This window comes from Oryza brachyantha, chromosome 7, assembly GCF_000231095.2.
Source record: "Oryza brachyantha chromosome 7, ObraRS2, whole genome shotgun sequence".
Lineage (NCBI taxonomy): Eukaryota > Viridiplantae > Streptophyta > Magnoliopsida > Poales > Poaceae > Oryza > Oryza brachyantha.
Genome location: NC_023169.2, coordinates 17,850,298 through 17,870,518, shown reverse-complemented (window position 1 = coordinate 17,870,518; position 20,221 = coordinate 17,850,298). Strand labels below are relative to the sequence as shown.

Here is a 20,221-nt window from a genome sequence, read left to right as displayed (position 1 = left end):
GACCTTGTTATACACGAAAGAATCTTGAGCTACCGTATCGGCAGCTCGTGGCCTGAAAGATCTTCGAGGATTTTAAAGTCGTCCAAGAACAGGGGAATCTGCGGTACAGATAAGTATAATCAGCATTAGTTTGATAGCAAGTGATCTGAGCCAGCATGTTTTTTTGATTAATAGCGTATTGCTCCTGCGTTGCAACGATATTTTATTTTAAAAAATACCATTAAAATATTATAAAAGTAGAATTAATAAAGACGGTTTAATATATAGGTCTCGGTTAATTTTTATTTAAAAAAACATGAGGAGTTAACTGTAGGGTACTCTCTTTTATAGTACATACATAGAATTATACGCACACACGTCACTATGAGTGTACTCATATAGGCAATAGCCATGAACGTTTTCCTGATCCATGCTGATGAAGACGGAAACGTGCGACAAACTATTGGCCTAATTAATTTCTATTAAAAACTCATCTGCGATGTGTACAATATTCATAAACTCAAATTAATAACAAGCGAGCTGAGCTAGCATGTAGCCATGTAGCCTTTTGAAAGACGCATACACCCTGCACTCGCGCACATGAATACGTCTCTAAACACACTCAAGAAGACAGCGGCCATCACTAATTAAATTTCTATTAAAATCTCACCTACGTAACATTCACGAAGACAGATTTGATAGCAAGCGAGCTGAGCTAGCACGTAGCTATTGCCTTTCATTGGATGAGGTAAAATATTATTATATCGTTTAACAGTTTAAAAAATATGTACGTAGAAAAAATGAAAAATAATATTGAGATAAACCAGTAAAATAGCGCAGCCCATGACCTCTCACAAAATGCAGGAGATGAGTCCAAGGCAGATACAGTGTTAAAGCTTCTTCTTTTGGGTACATATCCGTCGCACAGGATCCTCGGATCAATCAGGCCACGAATTTATGCTCCTCACACGGGAAAAAAAAAAGAATCATGCAAGAGCTCTCTCATCAATCGTGACAAAAAGAGTCGTCGCCATCTTTTGTGTCCTTTGTGATCTTGACGTTGATCGGGCGATCGATTCTGGCCTTCCATGTGTCATTTTATTTGTGGAGCTGCAGCGTTGGCCCGCCATGCGTGATTGTAAAGGTGTGTGCCAATGATTCAGAGGAAAAGGCTGAAGGAGCTCAAAAGATCACGATGCAGCAGCACTACAGGTATTGGGTGTCATGCTGCACATAGCACTGTACCTTCTTGTTTCCACATGCCCAATGATTGCTCAATGCTTCAATTGCAGAATTAATCAAGCACACAAGATACAACAGATATAAGTTTTTTTTTGAACTGACAACAGATATAAGTTCACAGTGAGTAGCTAGCTCTGCTCCAGCCAGGGTTTACCTTTTCGTTTTGGGAGTAAAATCCGCTCCCCGTCGGTTTGCCAAAAACCAAGCAAAAACCGGCGACTTTTTTATCAACTTTGTACATAACAATGTCAAAACCAACGTTTTTATAAACTGGGCACCAGCAGTTTCACAGAAACCGATTGGTGTTGTTAAACCAGAGTTCCAGCCTCGAGACACTGAAAATTATGGATCCACATATGTAAATTGCTTCCTAATTGCAGGATGGATGAATCATTGAATGAGAAACCGAATAGTAAAAGATAAACATTGTGAAAGGAGAAACGGCTTCAAAATTATACCCTTCCTAATTCCCATGAAAAAAAAATATGCTCATGCTTCACATACTCAGCAATATCAGGGCACTACAACTAATATACCTCAATAGAGCACGGCCCGGATATTATTTTTCCCCTCAACATTGATAACCAAAAATCAAGCCAAATCATGAAAGTCACTCCCTAATACAAGCCGATATTCTGATGCACAATATTTAACATGCATTGCACCGGAAAACATCAAAACTGCGTCGGCAATCAAAAATTGCTCACTTGCCACTTTGTGAACTGTCGGCAATCAAAAACTGCTCTCTTGCCACTTCATGTGGACTTGTGGACACGGTTTGCCCTCATGAAGCTTCATAGTTAGGCGTTCCACCTACAAATCTGCAAAGAAGTCTGACGTGACACCACCTGAATTCTGACTCTTCCCTGTCTTTGCACTCCTTGATCCTGAGCAATCAGAAAAGAAAGAACACACGAAACAACCTGAGAACAGGCTAGATAAACTATCAGATGACAGGAACACTAATGCCATAGCAATGGTGTAGCGTATATGTTACACTAAAGAACTAGATTAAATTGCCTTATGGTACAAGAACTTGATAGGTGGGTGCATTTTAGTGCAAGAAATTGAAAACTGAGTATATCTGTGTATCAGCTAGGCTAGACCGCTTTTGGTCGAAGTGGATGAGACATGGGATTTTTGGCCATATCAACAGATACATCATTCCTGTTATTATTTCTCACAAAACCCACATTTTTTTTTATTTGATTCCACAATGTTTCTGCTCCTTCCTTTGAAGGGCAGACTGAAAGGCCATTTTAACACATACGTTGGTTCAATGGTTAACAAGATTATCACACCAAGGGTTCTAGATTTACTGCTAACTGAAGGCATTACTATCTCTTGATTGATGCATGTATTAACTCAATACTTATATATCTCAATTGAACGAAAAAGTCAGCCGGTGGCTTTTACTCAAATTATTTGTGCTAAACAAGAAAAGCAACACAACGCATGACGGCTAATGCTAGTATTGTAAAACCCATCATCACTGCTGTCCTGCCATCATGGTTGATGCAATCTGCAACAACGTGCCTCACTGATATGGCAAAAAATCCTAGGTAGCATTTAATTTGACCAAAGCACACCATATACCCTAGTGCACTAATATGCACAATTTTCATGTTATTGCACTAGAATGGACCCACCTGACAAGTTCATACCGTGAACACAATTTACTCAACAAATTATATGCTACCTTTTGAAGAGCTCGGGTCCATGTCTACATCCATTCCATCATCATCACTGTCATCACTATCTTCTTCACCATGTTTATCATCTTGAACTGATTGTTGGCCATTCAAGAGGTCTTGCAAGTCCCATAGCTGTATAAATAAGGACACTGCCGTTTAGATTTAAAAAATGGTACAAGATAATTCCTGTTGTTTGCATGAGAAGAGGAAGACCACCTTCAACATTTTGTCATGTGAAATGCTTCCTAGATAATTCCTGTCGTTTGAGAAAGCTGCAGTGCAAAGGTAAGTAACTAGTAAGAACATGAATTTCTCGCACCTACTTTAAGCAGGCAGAAAATGACCAGAGCATACCAAGGGCCTCAATTGGATATTCTGAATGCTCTGCGAGTGGCTGAATGATCCTGTTAGGTAAGATGCCCACTAATCTGAAAGAAAAACATGGTACCATGAAAAAGCAATAAATATAATTGGGAACTGGGGCAGGGTAAAGGGACACAAGGCACCAAACCTGATCACACCATCTGCTGCACCAGATATCAAAGTTTCTTCATCCAGCTAAAAAACAGAAGACATTTGTCTTAAAAGGATCGCATGGAGCAATAAAAAGTAGGCTGCAATGACAATTATTAAAAGGTTTAGGTTCTCACCTTCAGCATGGTATCAACAGACTGTGCATGCCCCAGAAAGCGGTCACTAGCCACAACACATGTGCAATCAGTACACAGGTCAAAATCACAACATTTAGGACTTTGGTCTACCATCTCAGTAATCAAAAGAAGAGACTATGGTTCACTTGTTTTATATGCATTTTATATACCCACAGCTCAAACAAAAGGCAAGATTAAACGGATAGAGATATAAATATTCGAGAAAAAAATTCTAGTTCATAACATTAAGTGATGAAAACATCAGTACCTGCAATCCTTAAAAAATCCCCATGAATACAACAATAGAGCTCCACTTGGAGTTCCACATACAACCTTTTTACCATTCTGAGAATCACAAAGAAACAAGTGTAATTCAGTAACCATGAATTTACACATCGAAAACTCGATTAACAAGAGTGGTTAAAAAATAGTTACCTTCATTACCACCACAGATAGTAACTCGTCTTCTGAAAATTCAGATTGTGATTTTACCTGTTAATGTAACAGGAGTCATATGAGTACACAAAATAACATCTGATAGTATAAACAAAAAATATACAACCGAGCTTCAAACTAGAATTCAATAAACTTGAGCGACATTGATACAACGCATACTAATATACAATAAAGCAACTCACTTTATTCCTACGAAGATTGTTGACAGATAAAGTCCCATCACCACTGCAAACAACCTGAGTAGTTAGTTCTGATTACCAAAATACCAATGCAACGAGGAGTTCTGCTTAAAATTGGATGAACAGAAGTAACAGAGAGGGAAGAGAAATTTAGTGAGACACAGAACATTAGCGCCATCATATAATGCCAATGAAAGAAACAAATGAGTAGTTTCTGAACCAGAATGAAGTAAATTATATAAGGCCCTCATTTAGAACATTGAAATTTACTGAATTCCTGCTGGAATGGAAAAGTTTCATTTGAAATCCATGAGTTCCAAGAAGGGATTAAATGGCTGGAGCTGCTTCATGAATAATAATATAAAGTAGTGTACGCTCAAGCAAGACTCATCTCTTTACAGCATTAAAAAAACAGATTCCGCATGCATTAATCAGGGTTTGCAGGCGAAGAAAATTATTTACCTTGTTGCCAGTATTTGATTTGAATCAGATACATATGTCATATCTGATATGTAATCTTCGTGACAATGAAAAGTGTTACAGCAGGAGCGTTCCCGAGTATCCCATACCTAAAATTGCACAGATATTATACTTTATATTGACTTTACCAAGGAGACAAACTATAGTCAATAACACACAATACAATACAAGTGTTAGTCCAAAAACAGATGAGCATGGAAATTTTGGTCAGGACCGACTTTCTTCTTATTACCCAACCATGTGTACATAGGTGTATACTGGAATAAAATGTCCTTAGATAAAACAAGCTTATCAATGATATATTTGCATATCCTCTAAATGCACAGATTTTAAGAGTCAATTATGAAATTGGCTACACTCAACAACAAAGCACAGTTAAACCAAACTTACTAATTAATACCTTAATGCAACCTTCATCGTCACCTGAAGCAACAGTGGTTTCAGCAAGACAGACAAGACGATTTATGCCGTTCCTATAATATTTTAAGAAAGAAGAAGATATTTAGTTCCACAAGCAAATTCAACAAAGACTGCAAACTACCAAAACTTACTCATGTGCATCCTCCAAGCGAGCAATGGGTTTGCCAGTTTCCACATCAGAGGCAAGAATTGAGCAATCAGCAGATCCTGTCAAAATGACTGAACCATGGCAAAAGTCAACACAACCCACAGGACACAGTTAGATGAGCTAATAGATGAATGTATATGCCTTCCTTCACATCCAAGTTAGTTTTCAAATTGAGTAAACATCACAAAAAACCCAGGTTTCGAGGCATGTCTATCACAAAACCACAGATTTTGGGGTTTGCTTCATGAAGCATCATGTTTTGAGGCAAGTTCTTTCAACAAACCCCAGTTCCCTTAACTGCACTGTGCCAATGGGCAGGAACCCAGGCCGAACCCACCCCACTCCATTTCATCACACAACATGCTTCCCAGTCCAATCCAAACCAATCAATCAGTGATAAAACCCGGACCAACCCAGTCCATTTAGACAGCAAATCCAAACCAATAGCAAAAAAAAAAAAAAGGGTTGAACCCACTTTCAGTCGGAAACGAATCCCAAAATACTACTCCATCCATACCACGACAAGGATCCTTTATCTCCCTCCATGCTCTGGTGCAGCTGGCCTCCTTAGCACTCCAGTGTGGCTGGCTTCAAGAACATGCTAAGCCGCCAATGGGGGATGAGTCTGTGCCACTGCCAACGCTTCAGCAAATCAGCAGTTCAGCTAAGGAGACGTGGAAACAACCCCTGAGACAGAGTAGCATCACAGACTGTGCCAGTGCACCACAAGCAGCAGTAAGGCATTCTTCTTCACATAGCTTAGCTACCACCACTGCCACTGCTCTCGCCGGCACAACCATCATATCTGCTGACTGGAGATGGCAGCCTGCCTCATGCATGCAGTAAGGGTGTAGCTGTGCCGGCTCTGTGTTTCTTCACGGCTCGGTGAGGCCAAGAACAGGAAAGCAACGGGATTGCGATTTGTGAATCACATTGACCAAAAACATCGTATTTTGTGAAACAAATCCCAAAATATGTGGTATCCATGCTTCAAAATATGGCATTTTGTGATATTCTCTTCAAAATTTCATTGTGAACATGAAGCTACTAATGTTACAGCACCATGCTTGAGTACATAAGCACAGCTGCAGCAATAATTAGTAAAGCTGGAAGTTGGTAATTAGTTATTACCATTTCCTGAGTCCGCAAACCGGACAGCTCTGCATGACTCCTTATGAGCTTTTGCCGCAAATAACCTTGAAAATAAAAAAGAATAAACGAGTATGCATCAATCCCCAGGAAATAAAGTGGAGGTGCAATAAATTTAACATAGTAGCGCTCAGAACAAATAAAAGTAACATAATAAAGAAAAAAGGATATACTGGATGAGGATAGCATAGATCATGTAAATACACTTACATTGAACCATGTAAAGTTTACATCAAAATAAAAATAGCACTAAAACCCTTGCATAACAGGGAAATAAACAATGCTTAGATCTTAACTTAAGACTGTATACAGCCGACAAACTCTACACTGCTACACTACAAAACCCTGGAGAATACACGAATTCCAGCAAAATCTCAAAATATGCACTAATACATGAATATCGGAGGCTCAACAGATGGTAATTCTAATGCTGTTGAATCCAATGAGCAGGGCCTAAAACTAACAGATACAAAATAAACCCTAAACCACTTATACATCATTGATGGCAGCAAGCAATACAACCACAAACAAACAGAGCGCGAGGCGCCGTCGTGATTACCTCTCAGGCTGCGACTCCGCGGCGTACCGGAACCTGCGTCAAGACCAGAAGAAGAGAAGATTACTTGGTCGCGGTAAGAACACAGCTAAATCACAAGCAGTATAAGCTGGTAGGATTTATCGGCTGGGGGCATCCGTGGATCGTACAGGTGGAGCTCGCCGGTGATGAGGGAGGTGGCGACGAGGGGGGAGGACGGGTGGAAGGCGAGGTCGAAGGGCATCTCCTCGTGGAGGGCCTCCATGGCGGCGGCGGCGGCGGCAGAGGCAAACAGGGGAAGGCAACGGGGAAGAAGCCTAGGAGAGAGAGGAGCAGCGCGCTTAGTTGTAGCCTTGGGTGGGCTGAATTCGATCAAATGGGCCTCGATTTAGGCCCAGATTGTATTTGGATACTTTTTCTTGTCGCGAAAAAAATATTTACAGCGAAACACAATAACATAGCGTAATATATTTTCAAGTATTTATAATTCTTTTCTGAAAAATATCTATCCTATACTATACTGCACAAACTTGATTTACTAATTAGATAAATCCAATGGCTGAAATCATTTGCATTAAATCTGACGGCTACCCTCCTATTTACTGAATCTCAAAACCACGCATACTTTACCTCTATCCTCTTTATATTAAATTTATCTATCTTATAATGAATAAACTTTATCTATCTTATCTTATCCTGTACTGCACAAACGTGATTTACTCATTAGACAAATCCAATGGGTAAAATCATTTGCATTAAATCGGACGATTCATGTTTCATTTACCATTCTTCTATTTACCTGCTCTCAAAATACACGTACTTTCCATCTATCTCTCTACATTAAATTTATTTATCTATCCTATAGTATATCTACATGCCTTAATAGCATGATTGGATGGTATACATATATTATAAAATTTATTTAGTTGAATATGACTATAGATAGATAAAATTTACCATATCTATAAACATAAACTTTATTTCAATCCTTTGATTTTTATTGGTAAATATTACCATACGCTAGCACACATATGTTTAATATATGACTTAAATCGAGTTAAGATGCAATTAGATTTATTTTTAGAAAGTTAGTTTAACTAACGAAATTAAATAATATATGAATAAAAATATTATGACACCGTAATGTTAGGACGTATATATAAGAAAAATATAAGAGTTGTAATAAAAAATACAATGGACCTGTTTGGGGAGCTTCAACTAATATATCTTAAATAGCTCTAAAATTATAATGACATTCTTATAATTAGTCGAATAGTAATGGCATATTTCAAAATAGTGATATTCTTATAATTAGTCGAATAGTAATGGTATATTTTAAAACAGACAAATTATAACGGTAATACCTAATTAACCCATAAATAAATACTCCTGGGCAATACTTTCAGCAAACAAAAAAGGAAAAAATCAGGGAGACGCCATCCTCTGACTTGACTTCTCCGATCTGTCGCCGCCGCCGGCTAGCAATGGAGTCCGCCGCCGTCGCCGTCGTGACGGTGCCGTTCCCGGCGCAGGGGCACCTGAACCAGCTCCTGCACCTGTCCATGCTGCTCGCGTCGCGGGGGCTCGCGGTGCACTACGCCGCGCCGGAGCCGCACCTCCGGGAGGCCCGTGCGCGGGTGCACGGCCGGGACGCCGGGGCGCTCATCGCCGTCCGCTTCCACGCGCTCAACATCCCCGGCGGGTACGCCTCCCCTCCCCCCGACCCCTCGTGCCCGTTCCCGGCCCACATGATGCCCCTCCTCGAGGCCTTCTGCGGCGGCGCCCGGGCCCCGCTCGCCGCGCTCCTCGAGGAGCTCTCCGCGTCCCACCGCCGCGTCGTCGTCCTGCACGACCGGATGGCGGCGTTCGCGGCGGTGGAGGCCGCGCGGCTCCCCAACTGCGAGGCGTTCGGGGTGCACTGCCTCGCCGCGTCGTACAACGTCGGGTGGGCGTACCCCGGCCACCGCCTGCTGGTTGAGCACGGCCTCGTCTTCCACCCGCCCGACGCCTGCGCGAGCAGGGAGTTCGTGGCGCTCGCCAAGCGGATGGGCCAGGAGCGCAGGCGCGCGGCCATCGCCGGCATGGTCGTCAACACCTGCCGCGAGCTGGAGGGCGAGTTCCTCGACGTGCTCACGCAGATCCCGTCCTCCGATGGCCACAAGCTGTTCGCCGTTGGGCCTCTGAGCCCGGTGCTCCCCGACACGCGCGCACGGGCGCCGCCGGAGGAGCACGCGCCCCCGCGGCACGAGTGCCTGAGCTGGCTCGACAAGCAGCCGCCGTCGTCGGTGCTGTACATGTCGTTCGGCACGACGTCGACGCTCCGCGGCGAGCAGATCAGGGAGCTGGCCGCGGCGGTGCGCGGCAGCAACCAGCGGTTCATCTGGGTGCTGCGAGACGCCGACCGCGCGGACATGGACACGCGCGAGGAGGCCGTGCTCGGCGCGCGCCGCCTCGCGGAGGCGACGGCCGAGCTCGGGGAGGCGATAGCCCGAGGGACGGGCATGGTGGTCACCGGGTGGGCGCCGCAGCTGGAGATCCTGGCGCACGGCGCGACGGCGGCGTTCATGAGCCACTGCGGGTGGAACTCCGTCATGGAGAGCCTGAGCCACGGGAAGCCCGTATTGGCGTGGCCGATGCACAGCGACCAGCCATGGGACGCCGAACTGGTGTGCAAGTACCTCGCCGCCGGCGTCCTCGTGCGGCCGTGGGAGAACCGGTACGACGTCACACCGGCGGCCGCGATACGCGAGGCGATCGAGAGGGCGATGGTGTCGGAGGACGGGGCGGCGTTGCGCGCGAGGGCGACGGCGATCGGGGAGGCCGTCCGCGCCGCCGTGGGCGAGGGCGGGTCGTCGCGCCGGGAGTTGGACGAGCTCGTCGCCTACCTGACGAGGTGATCGCCGGCGCCCGGCGCGGCAGTTGAGCTGCATGCCGCTGTTCGCGGCAAAAGATTGCTGCTTCATTAGATCACTATCTTGCTGCTTCATTGGAATCATCCAGTACTTGCATGTAAGCTAAATTTGGCTCCATTTGACAAATAATTACTGTCCTGTTGGTTCTCATCACACTGTAAGCAATTTTGTTTTTAATTTTGCTGGACATTCTGATAATTTGCTCTTGCAATGGGTCGAACCAATAACATGTACGACCTCCCTTTGAGTTTACTGAAGATCCAAAAAATTGTTTTGAACACGGACAAATCTATCAAGTTAAATATTTGCTATGCAATTCGATTCTCTGTCCCTGTAATAACATAGGAAATTTAGAATGGGTTTGATTCGTGGACTGGGAACCCGGGCCACCGTCTGGCAACCCCGCTGCTTGCCCCCGTTGACTTTCATAAATTCTACTTTCATCGCTAACAAAGTTATTTTTAAAAAAATAAACTATGACAAATGAAAATTTTATATTATTAGTTTACATTTATGATGCACCACGCTTTGATAATACACTCTCCATTTCTCCATTTCATTTCTCCGTTTCATTTATAATAATGTATGTTATTATCGTTCTAAAAGAAAATGATAATGATGTAAAATACTAAAAAAACCTATAAAAATAACCTTAAAATAAGTTTTAAAATTTAAATTTTCGCTTATATTTATAATATGTTTCCAAAAGGACGAGGTTGTATATTTTTAGGTGCTTATAAAATATTTACAGAAAAGGATGGAAGATCAGGTTTGTACATAAACTGTGTCTAGGGCTAAGTATTTGCAAGTGGAGGTACTGCAATTTCAAGTCAAATGGTTTTAATTATGGCATTTTTCTGCTCAAAGCAATGCAATTAAGCAATTTAAAACCACTAAATTGAATAATTGGTATATTTATGTAATGCTTATATTAGATTCAAATATAACCATTGGAGTTATCCCTGCCGCCTTGTCTCCTAATCTACGCTGCATGCCTGTTCATTGTTCATGGCGTGCCTGATATGTACAATTTATTTTCTCCATTGTACAGTGCACAAATATGATTAAATGTTGCTTACAAATATTAGCATCCACTTCGCTCCAACATTGATGACTGGTGTTTTTTTTTTTCAAAATGTCAGCTATTCGAGTATTGAAGTGCATAAATGAATATGTTTACTACTACTAGAGCGTTAATAAGTTGTTCTATAAAATTACTATAAGTAAAATTCGGACAAAACACATTGTTTACTCAAAGCCTATGAAACGTGCAAACGAAAATCCACTATCATATGAGAAGAGGGCATCATCTTATGTTTTTCTTCCCTGCAAATTTTGGAGTAAACATGGATGCCTTTCCTCAATATTTCAATTCTAAAACTTAAATTCAGATGATGCCCTATCTTTTCACTTAGGCCCAAATTTAAATTTCAAAACTAAAATTTAAAATTAATTTAATATTTTTCCTTCCTATCTTACCTTACCACATTTATTTTTTGTCACTTGAAATCATATTATATACTTATATTTATTTATAGTTCGTTCTTTAAGCGAAAAGATATCGTGTTATCTATGCATTCTGAGAGTACTCGCATTCTGAACCCGCCAAAGCGGAGACAGCAAAACCCCCCCACCCAAAAACCGCTGAACCGAAATCGCGGCTCCCTCCGCCGCCGCCGCCGCCGCCCGCCGGGATGCCGAAGGCAACGGCCTCCTTCGCGTCCCTCCTCCCACAGCTATGGCACCGCCCGGCCCCGCCGCCTCCTTTCCTCCACCGCGCCGTCTCCTCCTCATCCTCTCCGCTCCTCACCGCCCGTGCCATCCGACGTCACCCCTCGCCGGCGCCGCCCCTCGCCGCCGCGGCAGCATCCACCTCCGCCGCGGCCGTCGAAGCCCCAGCAGTCGCAGCGTAAGCCACCCTCTCCCCCTCGGACGAGCTGATGAACTGACGGGACTGACTGACTGGTGGTATCTACCGTGCTGTGCTGCAGGAATCCAGTTTATGGCAGGCTCTTGCCTTGCCCTTTGCAAGATGACCCTCCAAGGATCGAGCACCTCGTCGCGCGGGAAGACGAGGTCGCCGTCGATTTCATCTCCAGGTCACTCAGCCTCCCGCCACTGTAAGCAAACCCTTGCACGGTTACTCTGTCGCGCTTGTATTGTATTGCTTCGGTTATGTGAAATTGGTGATAGGTTGTATGAGATTAAGAGAGTAGCATTGTGGGTGTGAAGGTATGTTGCAGATCTCGTCAGGTTTGGGGCTGTTTATTATGCACTTGTCGCTCCGCAGCCGCCGCCTTACGCAGCTCCGGAGCATGTTAGGATTTTTAGAGAAGTGACCGAGCCTTCAATCCTGCGGCGTAGGGCGTCCATTAAAGGGAAGACGGTGAGAGAAGCACAGAAGACATTTAGGGTGACAGACCCCAACCAGCGCCTTGAGGCTGGCACATATCTGCGAGTTCATGTACATCCCAAACGGTTTCCCCGGTACAAATTCGAACTCTGTAATGTATATTCCACTATGAGCCTATTGACTCTTACTGGTCTGTGTTTTGTCCGACATTGTCAGGTGTTATGAAGTTGACTGGAAATCCAGGGTAGTAGCAGAAACTGATAATTATGTCGTGCTTGACAAACCAGCCGCAACTTCAGTATGTCTCACTTTTCTTTCCTTTTCGTAGCTTGTGTCTATCACAACCTCATAAATTTTGGTTTTGAAGGCCAAACATGAGAATATTGGATATGTTTCTGCAAGCAATTACCTGATTTGTATAATTGCTTAGCACATGTTACTTGACTTCTCAGGTTGTCCTTGAGTATGTAACCCATTTTGTTAAAACTGATGATTGGTTTACAAAGTTAAAGTGCAAAAATAACAACAAAGACCAGGAGCATTCATTAAGAGATTATTACTGGTAGTTCTTGGCGTTGAAGGTTTATGAAACCTTCCAATTAATGCGTTTAGGCTATTTGACCAAGCTTTTTTCTTGATTTTTCTTACATGTAGGTGGGAGGAGCAACTGATAACATTGAGGAGTCCTGTGTGGTTTTTACTTCACGCGCATTAGGATTAGAAACACCTTTAATGACAACTCATCAAATTGATAACTGTTCTGAAGGCTGGTTTGTCTCTTACCATCTTACTTTTACAACTAGTTATACCTTACGGTGTAATGAAATTAACTAATGCCATGCCTGTTGTCACATGGTCTAAACTTTGCAGTGTGGTATTATCTAAAACAAAGGAGTTTTGCTCAGTTTTCCATAGAATGATAAGGGTATGTTACTTTATCGATGACTATGATATAACATGGTATTTGAGCCTCTTGTGATGATGCTAAACTTTTAATTCTATCACAGGAAAAACAGGTTAAAAAACTTTACCTTGCACTTACTACAGCACCTGTGCCTACAGGAATAATCACACATTATATGCGTCCTATTAATCGTGCTCCTAGATTAGTTTCAGAAGGTAACCCTTGAACTGCACTTTATTGTTTCAGCAAGTTTCAGCAACAGTCGGTTCATGGGTGGTTGACTGGGTGCTAACATTGTTTGTTTAGCCCTTCCACAGTTCCTAGATTAGTTTCTGCTATGCATTTATGTTATAATTTGCACAGGTGTCATGGTTTGAGTTAGATTTTATTTTCATCTCGTGCTTAAACATATATACAGTCACATTGTAAACTCTAGGTGTTCATCAAAGGTAATACACTTTTCTTTAAGGTGTTATTGAACTAACTATTTACGTATAAGACTCACCTATTGTACACTGCATCATTTGTATTAGGCTTGTGCCTTTGAATCCTGGATATTAAACAATTACAAACATCCCTTGATACGATTAAAACTAGGATGCTGCATACTTGTGTGCTTGTGATTGACCTGACTAGTATCGTATAGAATTCTTAACTACCCTGTGGTTGCTTTTTTGTGTTCTGGTATTGGATGTTTCTCCACACATGCATATATCAGAAATTTTATATCCCTGTTAGTAGATTGATGATCTTGTCATACTTAAACAGATGATATTAAAGGGTGGTATATTTGTCAAATGGAGATATTAGACTGTAAGAAGGTACCATGGCCAAGTTCTTTGATCAGAAAAGTTTATAAAGTGGACAGCTGTGGTTGGCCCCAACAGGAGGCTGCTTATGAATGTAAAATCAATCTCTTGACAGGAAAAACTCATCAGGTATTATCTTACATGATGCCAGTCTTAAATGCCTTACTAAAGATCACTTATGTTTTCTGATGTTGGAGTTTCCTTTGTACGAAGGACTCAAGGGCACCTGTTTTTTTTTCTTTTTTGCTTTCATATAATGTAAAAAATTCATTACTAGCAAGGTCTCACTTCGAATAGGATACTCTGATTTAAATTGTAAAGTACTCTTGCTTTATTCTAATTTTAATATATAGGTAAATTAGATTATAAACATGCACCATGTGGGTCAGTGGGTAGTAGTTCCCTGTATACTCGTGCTTCTTTTGGTAGTCCAAATTAGTACTTGAAGCTTCCGTTTTTCATGTGGTAAAAAAAGGGAGTGTGTGCGTGTGTATGTGTATTACGTAATCTAAATCTGCAGCTGTTTCCTTGTGTTGAATCATAGTCCAGTGCTAGTTACATTATTGAGTACTTGGACTGAACGAGTTGCAGTATGTTACTGTTTCATTCAATTGCACATATATCATGTTAGAATCTAACAGGTAGATGATATGATATGCAGATACGAGCACAGCTTGCTGCCATAGGCACTCCAATTGTAGGGGATTCTGCCTATATGACGGCAGCAATGGCAGCAATAACTAATCCAAGCATAAACCCATTTGGTAGAGGGAGACTGAACTACGATAGTGAAGAGGAAAAGGAAGCTGCTATTGAAGCCTGGATATCTTGTCATGGCAAAGAACCAAAATCTGTAATTGGCCTACAAGCATCTGAGATCTCATGGGATTATGAAGGTGAACACCATTCTTATAGGGCAGGAGTTCCATGGTGGCGGCAAGATGCAGTTGAATCTGACTTGATCTGAAGAAGAATAGCAGTGCGTCAGTATATGCGATTTTCAGCCCTGAAACACTATCCCTGAAGCCTGTGGTGTGGTTCATTTTATACGTTCTGGCAGAGATCGGATCTTAATATTTGGCAGCCGAAGAGAAACATAACCAAATAAGCAAATATGCCAATCGCGAAAACCGATGTTTGGCTGAGAACACGTGGTGCCACCAATGAAGTGTTTACACACCAAAAAAGAAAAATCTTCCGACATTCTTCCAAAAATAACTTGCTACAGAATGTTCTACATCTCATGTGGAATTTACTGACAGAGCTTGAGTTGTAGCTGTTACAGCCGGGGTGGAGTTGCTCATTTACACTGCCACAGTGCCATCCATGGTAACATTTTCCTCGGGTGTAATTTTGTCAGAGTTTGCATGTACAGATTCAAAACGTGTATCTTATCAGTAACTTTGCCCTGGCAATTTGTACTGTCTCAAGACAGTTTTCTGCTTCAGATGGCACTGTTCATACCATCACAAGATTGAATTTGAGGCTCCACCTTTCCAATTCACAGCTTTTGCACTGAGCTGGTACATATCTAATGCAAAGGCCCAAGCTGAATGTTGGCCCAAACTTGAAAACTGCCGTTGTGTTTTGTGGGCCTGAGCTGAGCGGTGAATCTGATTCGTGAATGCTGACGGCCTCTTCTGCTGCACCTCGTGCGTTGCGATCCGTACAGGTGCAATGACGTGATTGCTAGAGCAGCAGGTACAACAGCAGACAGACTAAGTATAAACATATTTTAAAGAGACAAGAGAGGAGAGAAAAGAGAATTAGGCTATTAATTTATAGTCAGCTACACACGGGCTTCAAAACACAATATGTGTATGGCATATAAGACCATGTATTAATATTTTATAGGTATCTATTGTATGAATTGATTATTATATTAACTATAGATAAATCGAAACTAGGAGTTAGCTATATTATTGAACTTGCTCTTAGGCCAACGACACTGCAGGAGTTAATCATGAGCTCATGACGTATCCGACCAGACAAATCTAGCATCCCAGGGAGTACCGAATTGTTCGGCTGGGAGATAAAGTGAAGATGAAATGGACCATAAATCCTCCGAGGTAAGGTCGGGAGTTCATGCCTAAAACGATGGCGATTACTAGTACTTTACTTCCGTTTGTTTTATTTGATCTGAAAATAATACAGGCATGGAGTTGTCCTGGATTTTTGGGTATCCAGGTTTAAACTCAGGATCCAAGGATTAAATCGGTTCATCTGAGAGCATGACCAACATATTTACATAAACTAGTCCCCTGTAATCAGTTTTTTTTATTCTCAATATTGTTTTAAGGAATAGGAAAATACTCCATCCCCAAGAGATTTACTACATCTAAAATTCCTATACCTAATTGTGGGTCATATTATTAACTATCATCAGAAAAACTCAACGACGTATGTCTTGCGCTCGGCCGGCTATTGTTGGTGTGGGCGCAAGAGAAATTTTTTCGTGGACGAGAGTAGAACAGACGTCACTACAAGTGGAGACCGATAAAACAGGGTTTGAGATTTTTAATTATTGGGTTTGAGAATAGGAAGTATGTTGGATTTGATTTTTCATTAAAAAAATCCTTACTTTCAGGATTTAATCATGAACTTGCTCTTAGGAGTTAGCTATATTATTGAACTTGCTCTTAGGCCAACGACACTGCAGGAGTTAATCATGAGCTCATGACGTATCCGACCAGACAAATCTAGCATCCCAGGGAGTACCGAATTGTTCGGCTGGGAGATAAAGTGAAGATGAAATGGACCATAAATCCTCCGAGGTAAGGTCGGGAGTTCATGCCTAAAACGATGGCGATTACTAGTACTTTACTTCCGTTTGTTTTATTTGATCTGAAAATAATACAGGCATGGAGTTGTCCTGGATTTTTGGGTATCCAGGTTTAAACTCAGGATCCAAGGATTAAATCGGTTCATCTGAGAGCATGACCAACATATTTACATAAACTAGTCCCCTGTAATCAGTTTTTTTTTATTCTCAATATTGTTTTAAGGAATAGGAAAATACTCCATCCCCAAGAGATTTACTACATCTAAAATTCCTATACCTAATTGTGGGTCATATTATTAACTATCATCAGAAAAACTCAACGACGTATGTCTTGCGCTCGGCCGGCTATTGTTGGTGTGGGCGCAAGAGAAATTTTTTCGTGGACGAGAGTAGAACAGACGTCACTACAAGTGGAGACCGATAAAACAGGGTTTGAGATTTTTAATTATTGGGTTTGAGAATAGGAAGTATGTTGGATTTGATTTTTCATTAAAAAAATCCTTACTTTCAGGAATATGATTTATTTACCAAGGTTGTTGGTGATGCTTTAAGGCTGATAAAAAATAAAAAAATATAGCAATAATATATATTTAAGGTATTGTATTATAAAATTATAGACTTAATGGTGAAATTATATAAAAAACTGCTTTCTCTAGTTTTTTTTTATTTTATAGTGTTGAACAATTTGTCAATCTCAAACTATGTTTTTATTTGAATAATTTATACATCAAACTTTAGATTTGTATTATTAGAGTTTTATAGCTAATAATCAACTTCAAAATTAGGTTTCAAAATCTAGATATTGACAACCACCAATAAGCTAACAAGCAGACAATGTCAGCCTAAAATTAAGCTGAATTAATCAACAAGATTTATGGGTGGTCTCTTGCTATTACTTCTCACTGTTATGTTGCCGTGCGTCGCCTCTCAGCTCTTATTTTTCATCTCTTGTATAGTATTCAGTATTCCATTTTGGTACCTTCTCATTTTTAACATGCGCTGTACTACCGAATTTCGTTTCCCTAACATGGTGCTTGTGGCGAGTTGAACTCTATTTTCTTAATGATGTATCGTTGTCGACCAATATAGCGAAGTGAAACGATGGTTAGGAAAAAATAGAGAAAACACAGTAAATAAGAAGAGAAGCCCTTTGATAACATTACGGGAAACAAAGTTTCCAGGAGAGAAAGGGTCTACTGATTATCTTCCTATAAAATTGAGCCATAAGAATGCAGTTATATAGTACTCCCTTCGTTTCATACTATAAAATGTTTGACTTTTTTAGTCGTAACGTTTGACGATTCGGCTTATTCAAAAAATTACAGAAATATCATTTATTTTGCTTGTGACTTAGTTTATTATCAAAAGAACTTTAAGCACGACTTATAATTTTTTAAATTTGTACTAAATTTTTGAATAGAACGAATGGTCAAACATTTCAACCAAAAAAGTCAAACATCTTACATTATGAAATGGAGGTAGTACGTTTCTATCTTTTCCTATGAATCAAATTTTGTTTGGAAAATAAACACACAAGTGAGACAGAAATTTAACATTGAAACACTTACATGAAAAGATCATGAACGACGACCGGTAATAATCACTATGAGTAGATAATTACAACGCTAAAAAAATACAATGGGTCATTGCGTCCTTCCAAGAGTCAATGCTTATAATAGATATATAACCGGAAAAATCTAAGAGTCAATAGAAAATAATATTAGCCTTAATATGGAACTCTAATAGCATAATACGAAAAGACTATAAGACATATTACAAAACTAATATTATAATCCAAATATATTGCATATTAGAATTCAAACGATATATCTGACCATCTCCACCTTGAGACGAAAATTTCTTATAGCATAAAAAACATCAATCACAAAAAAGAACTCATATAGATTAAATTACCATGTGACAAGTAGTATTTTGGATTATATTGAACACCAATCCAAGCTTGAGGACAAACAAAATATTGCTTGTTTTGAACAGGAACAGAATATAACATTTCAAACTTGCCATGGAAATTAATTCTTGATTTTGCTAGTATAAATTGGTGAAACCCAGCAGAGATACGAACACAAAACAAAGCACTTCGATCTACTAATAAACCTAATAGTAGATTGGCGATGTGGTTCTAGAAGTTTTTCTAGAGGTGGGTTTTCCATGTTAAATTCATGTCTCCTTTTGCCATATTTTCATAACACATTTCATATGAAAAGTTATTAGGAAGCAAAATCCTCCAAAATTCCCACGACAATTGTACATTTCAAAGGGAGCTTGTCTAAAACAATGGTTGATCCCTTAAGTCTATTATCATAGACTAAAAAAATATAATTGGATAATAATGATAGAAAGGTGAACAAAGGAGCAATAAAATACTCTCGACAAAAACTGGCAAAATTAAAATGGTGCTCTACGGTTTTTTGAAATCACTCACCAAAATCAAATACATAATATTGGGCATCACATATTTTCAAGTATTTTCTATCGTTACACTAGACATTTTCATGACAAACATAAGAATAATGACCACACACACGTCACTACTCCATAATCTATCTTCCCCGGCACCACCAAGATCCCAGACGGGCTATAGGAGGTGCCGCCTATGATGGGTTGGGCTGGGGGATGAGTCGCTTGCGAAAACCAAATATCCGTCAACGGTTGACCCAATCACATTTCCACCCGAAGTTTCTCTCTTCATAAAATAGCAAGACACGGGGGGGGGGGGAGATTTTGAAGTTGAATTATTTGTTTGGTAGATGGAACTCTTTGTTTTGCACAAAACCAACCATTTTATATGAAACACATTGTTTTTGTAATGTTTTTTTTCTTTTTTTCCTTCATAGGTTATTAATGATATGTAATCATTTGGTTGAATAATTATATTATGTATTCACAATTTTCATTGGGAAATCAGTATGAATTATGTGATCAAACAATTTATTAACAATCCAAGTTAGCGGTATGAGACATTTTGGGCATAACTGTTTGTAATATTAACTAAATGCATTATCTCGCATATGGATAGGACATGGATGTAGGATATGCCAAAATTTCATCCGTCGTACACATCGAAGTGAACAACTTTCTTTCAAAGGCTAAGACTCATGCTTTGAAGGAGAGTATGAGAATATGATAGAAATCTATTGTCCATGTCTTGATTGCGGAAATTAGAAGTTCAGACAAAACTCGAATTAATCAAGTCGCATCTAGTTAAGCATGGGTTTGTGAAAGACTACCAGGTCCGGGTCTATCACGAGGAGGTCGTTGTTTTCCCCCGGAGATGATAGCTCTATTTTGTCATGAGAGATGACTAGAGATTAAAGATTTGATGCTGGAGGTGCTTGCATGGACAAAGGTGCCCATATTGCGATGAATGGTATCAATGGTTTGGAGGATATATTGTGCCATGCTAAACCAAAAGTGCTAATAGGTACATAAAAGGGCTAGATGATTTAAGGGGGTGGAGAAGGCAACGAAGGACAAATCAAAGGGACACAAGAGGAATTCAATATTGTGT

General features: G+C 40.7%; 3 protein-coding genes across 3 annotated transcripts; 2 read left to right on the top strand and 1 right to left on the bottom strand.

Annotated features, from left to right (window-relative positions):
* Positions 1-1,722: 1,722 nt before the first annotated feature.
* Positions 1,723-7,225, bottom strand: LOC102718573 (WD repeat-containing protein 55). The gene is made up of 15 exons (XM_006658859.2): positions 7,103-7,225; positions 6,957-6,989; positions 6,380-6,444; positions 5,232-5,319; positions 5,081-5,153; positions 4,663-4,769; positions 4,204-4,246; positions 4,001-4,057; positions 3,834-3,910; positions 3,566-3,611; positions 3,427-3,473; positions 3,270-3,343; positions 3,132-3,187; positions 2,921-3,047; positions 1,723-2,108 (listed from the first exon to the last, which is right to left on the bottom strand). The coding sequence occupies exons 1-15, from the start codon at positions 7,195-7,197 to the stop codon at positions 2,035-2,037; spliced, it is 1,062 nt and encodes a 353-aa protein (XP_006658922.2). The 5' UTR covers positions 7,198-7,225; the 3' UTR covers positions 1,723-2,034.
* A 1,141-nt stretch (positions 7,226-8,366) lies between these two features.
* On the top strand, positions 8,367-10,124 carry LOC121054970 (cis-zeatin O-glucosyltransferase 1-like). The gene has a single exon (XM_040526239.1). It carries the CDS (start codon positions 8,417-8,419, stop codon positions 9,827-9,829), a length of 1,413 nt encoding a protein of 470 aa, XP_040382173.1. The 5' UTR covers positions 8,367-8,416; the 3' UTR covers positions 9,830-10,124.
* A 1,312-nt stretch (positions 10,125-11,436) lies between these two features.
* LOC102718291 (RNA pseudouridine synthase 6, chloroplastic) lies at positions 11,437-15,704 on the top strand. The gene is made up of 9 exons (XM_015839393.2): positions 11,437-11,753; positions 11,836-11,964; positions 12,077-12,331; positions 12,414-12,495; positions 12,852-12,967; positions 13,068-13,122; positions 13,205-13,316; positions 13,870-14,039; positions 14,572-15,704. The coding sequence occupies exons 1-9, from the start codon at positions 11,539-11,541 to the stop codon at positions 14,875-14,877; spliced, it is 1,440 nt and encodes a 479-aa protein (XP_015694879.1). The 5' UTR covers positions 11,437-11,538; the 3' UTR covers positions 14,878-15,704.
* The last annotated feature ends 4,517 nt before the right edge of the window (positions 15,705-20,221 follow it).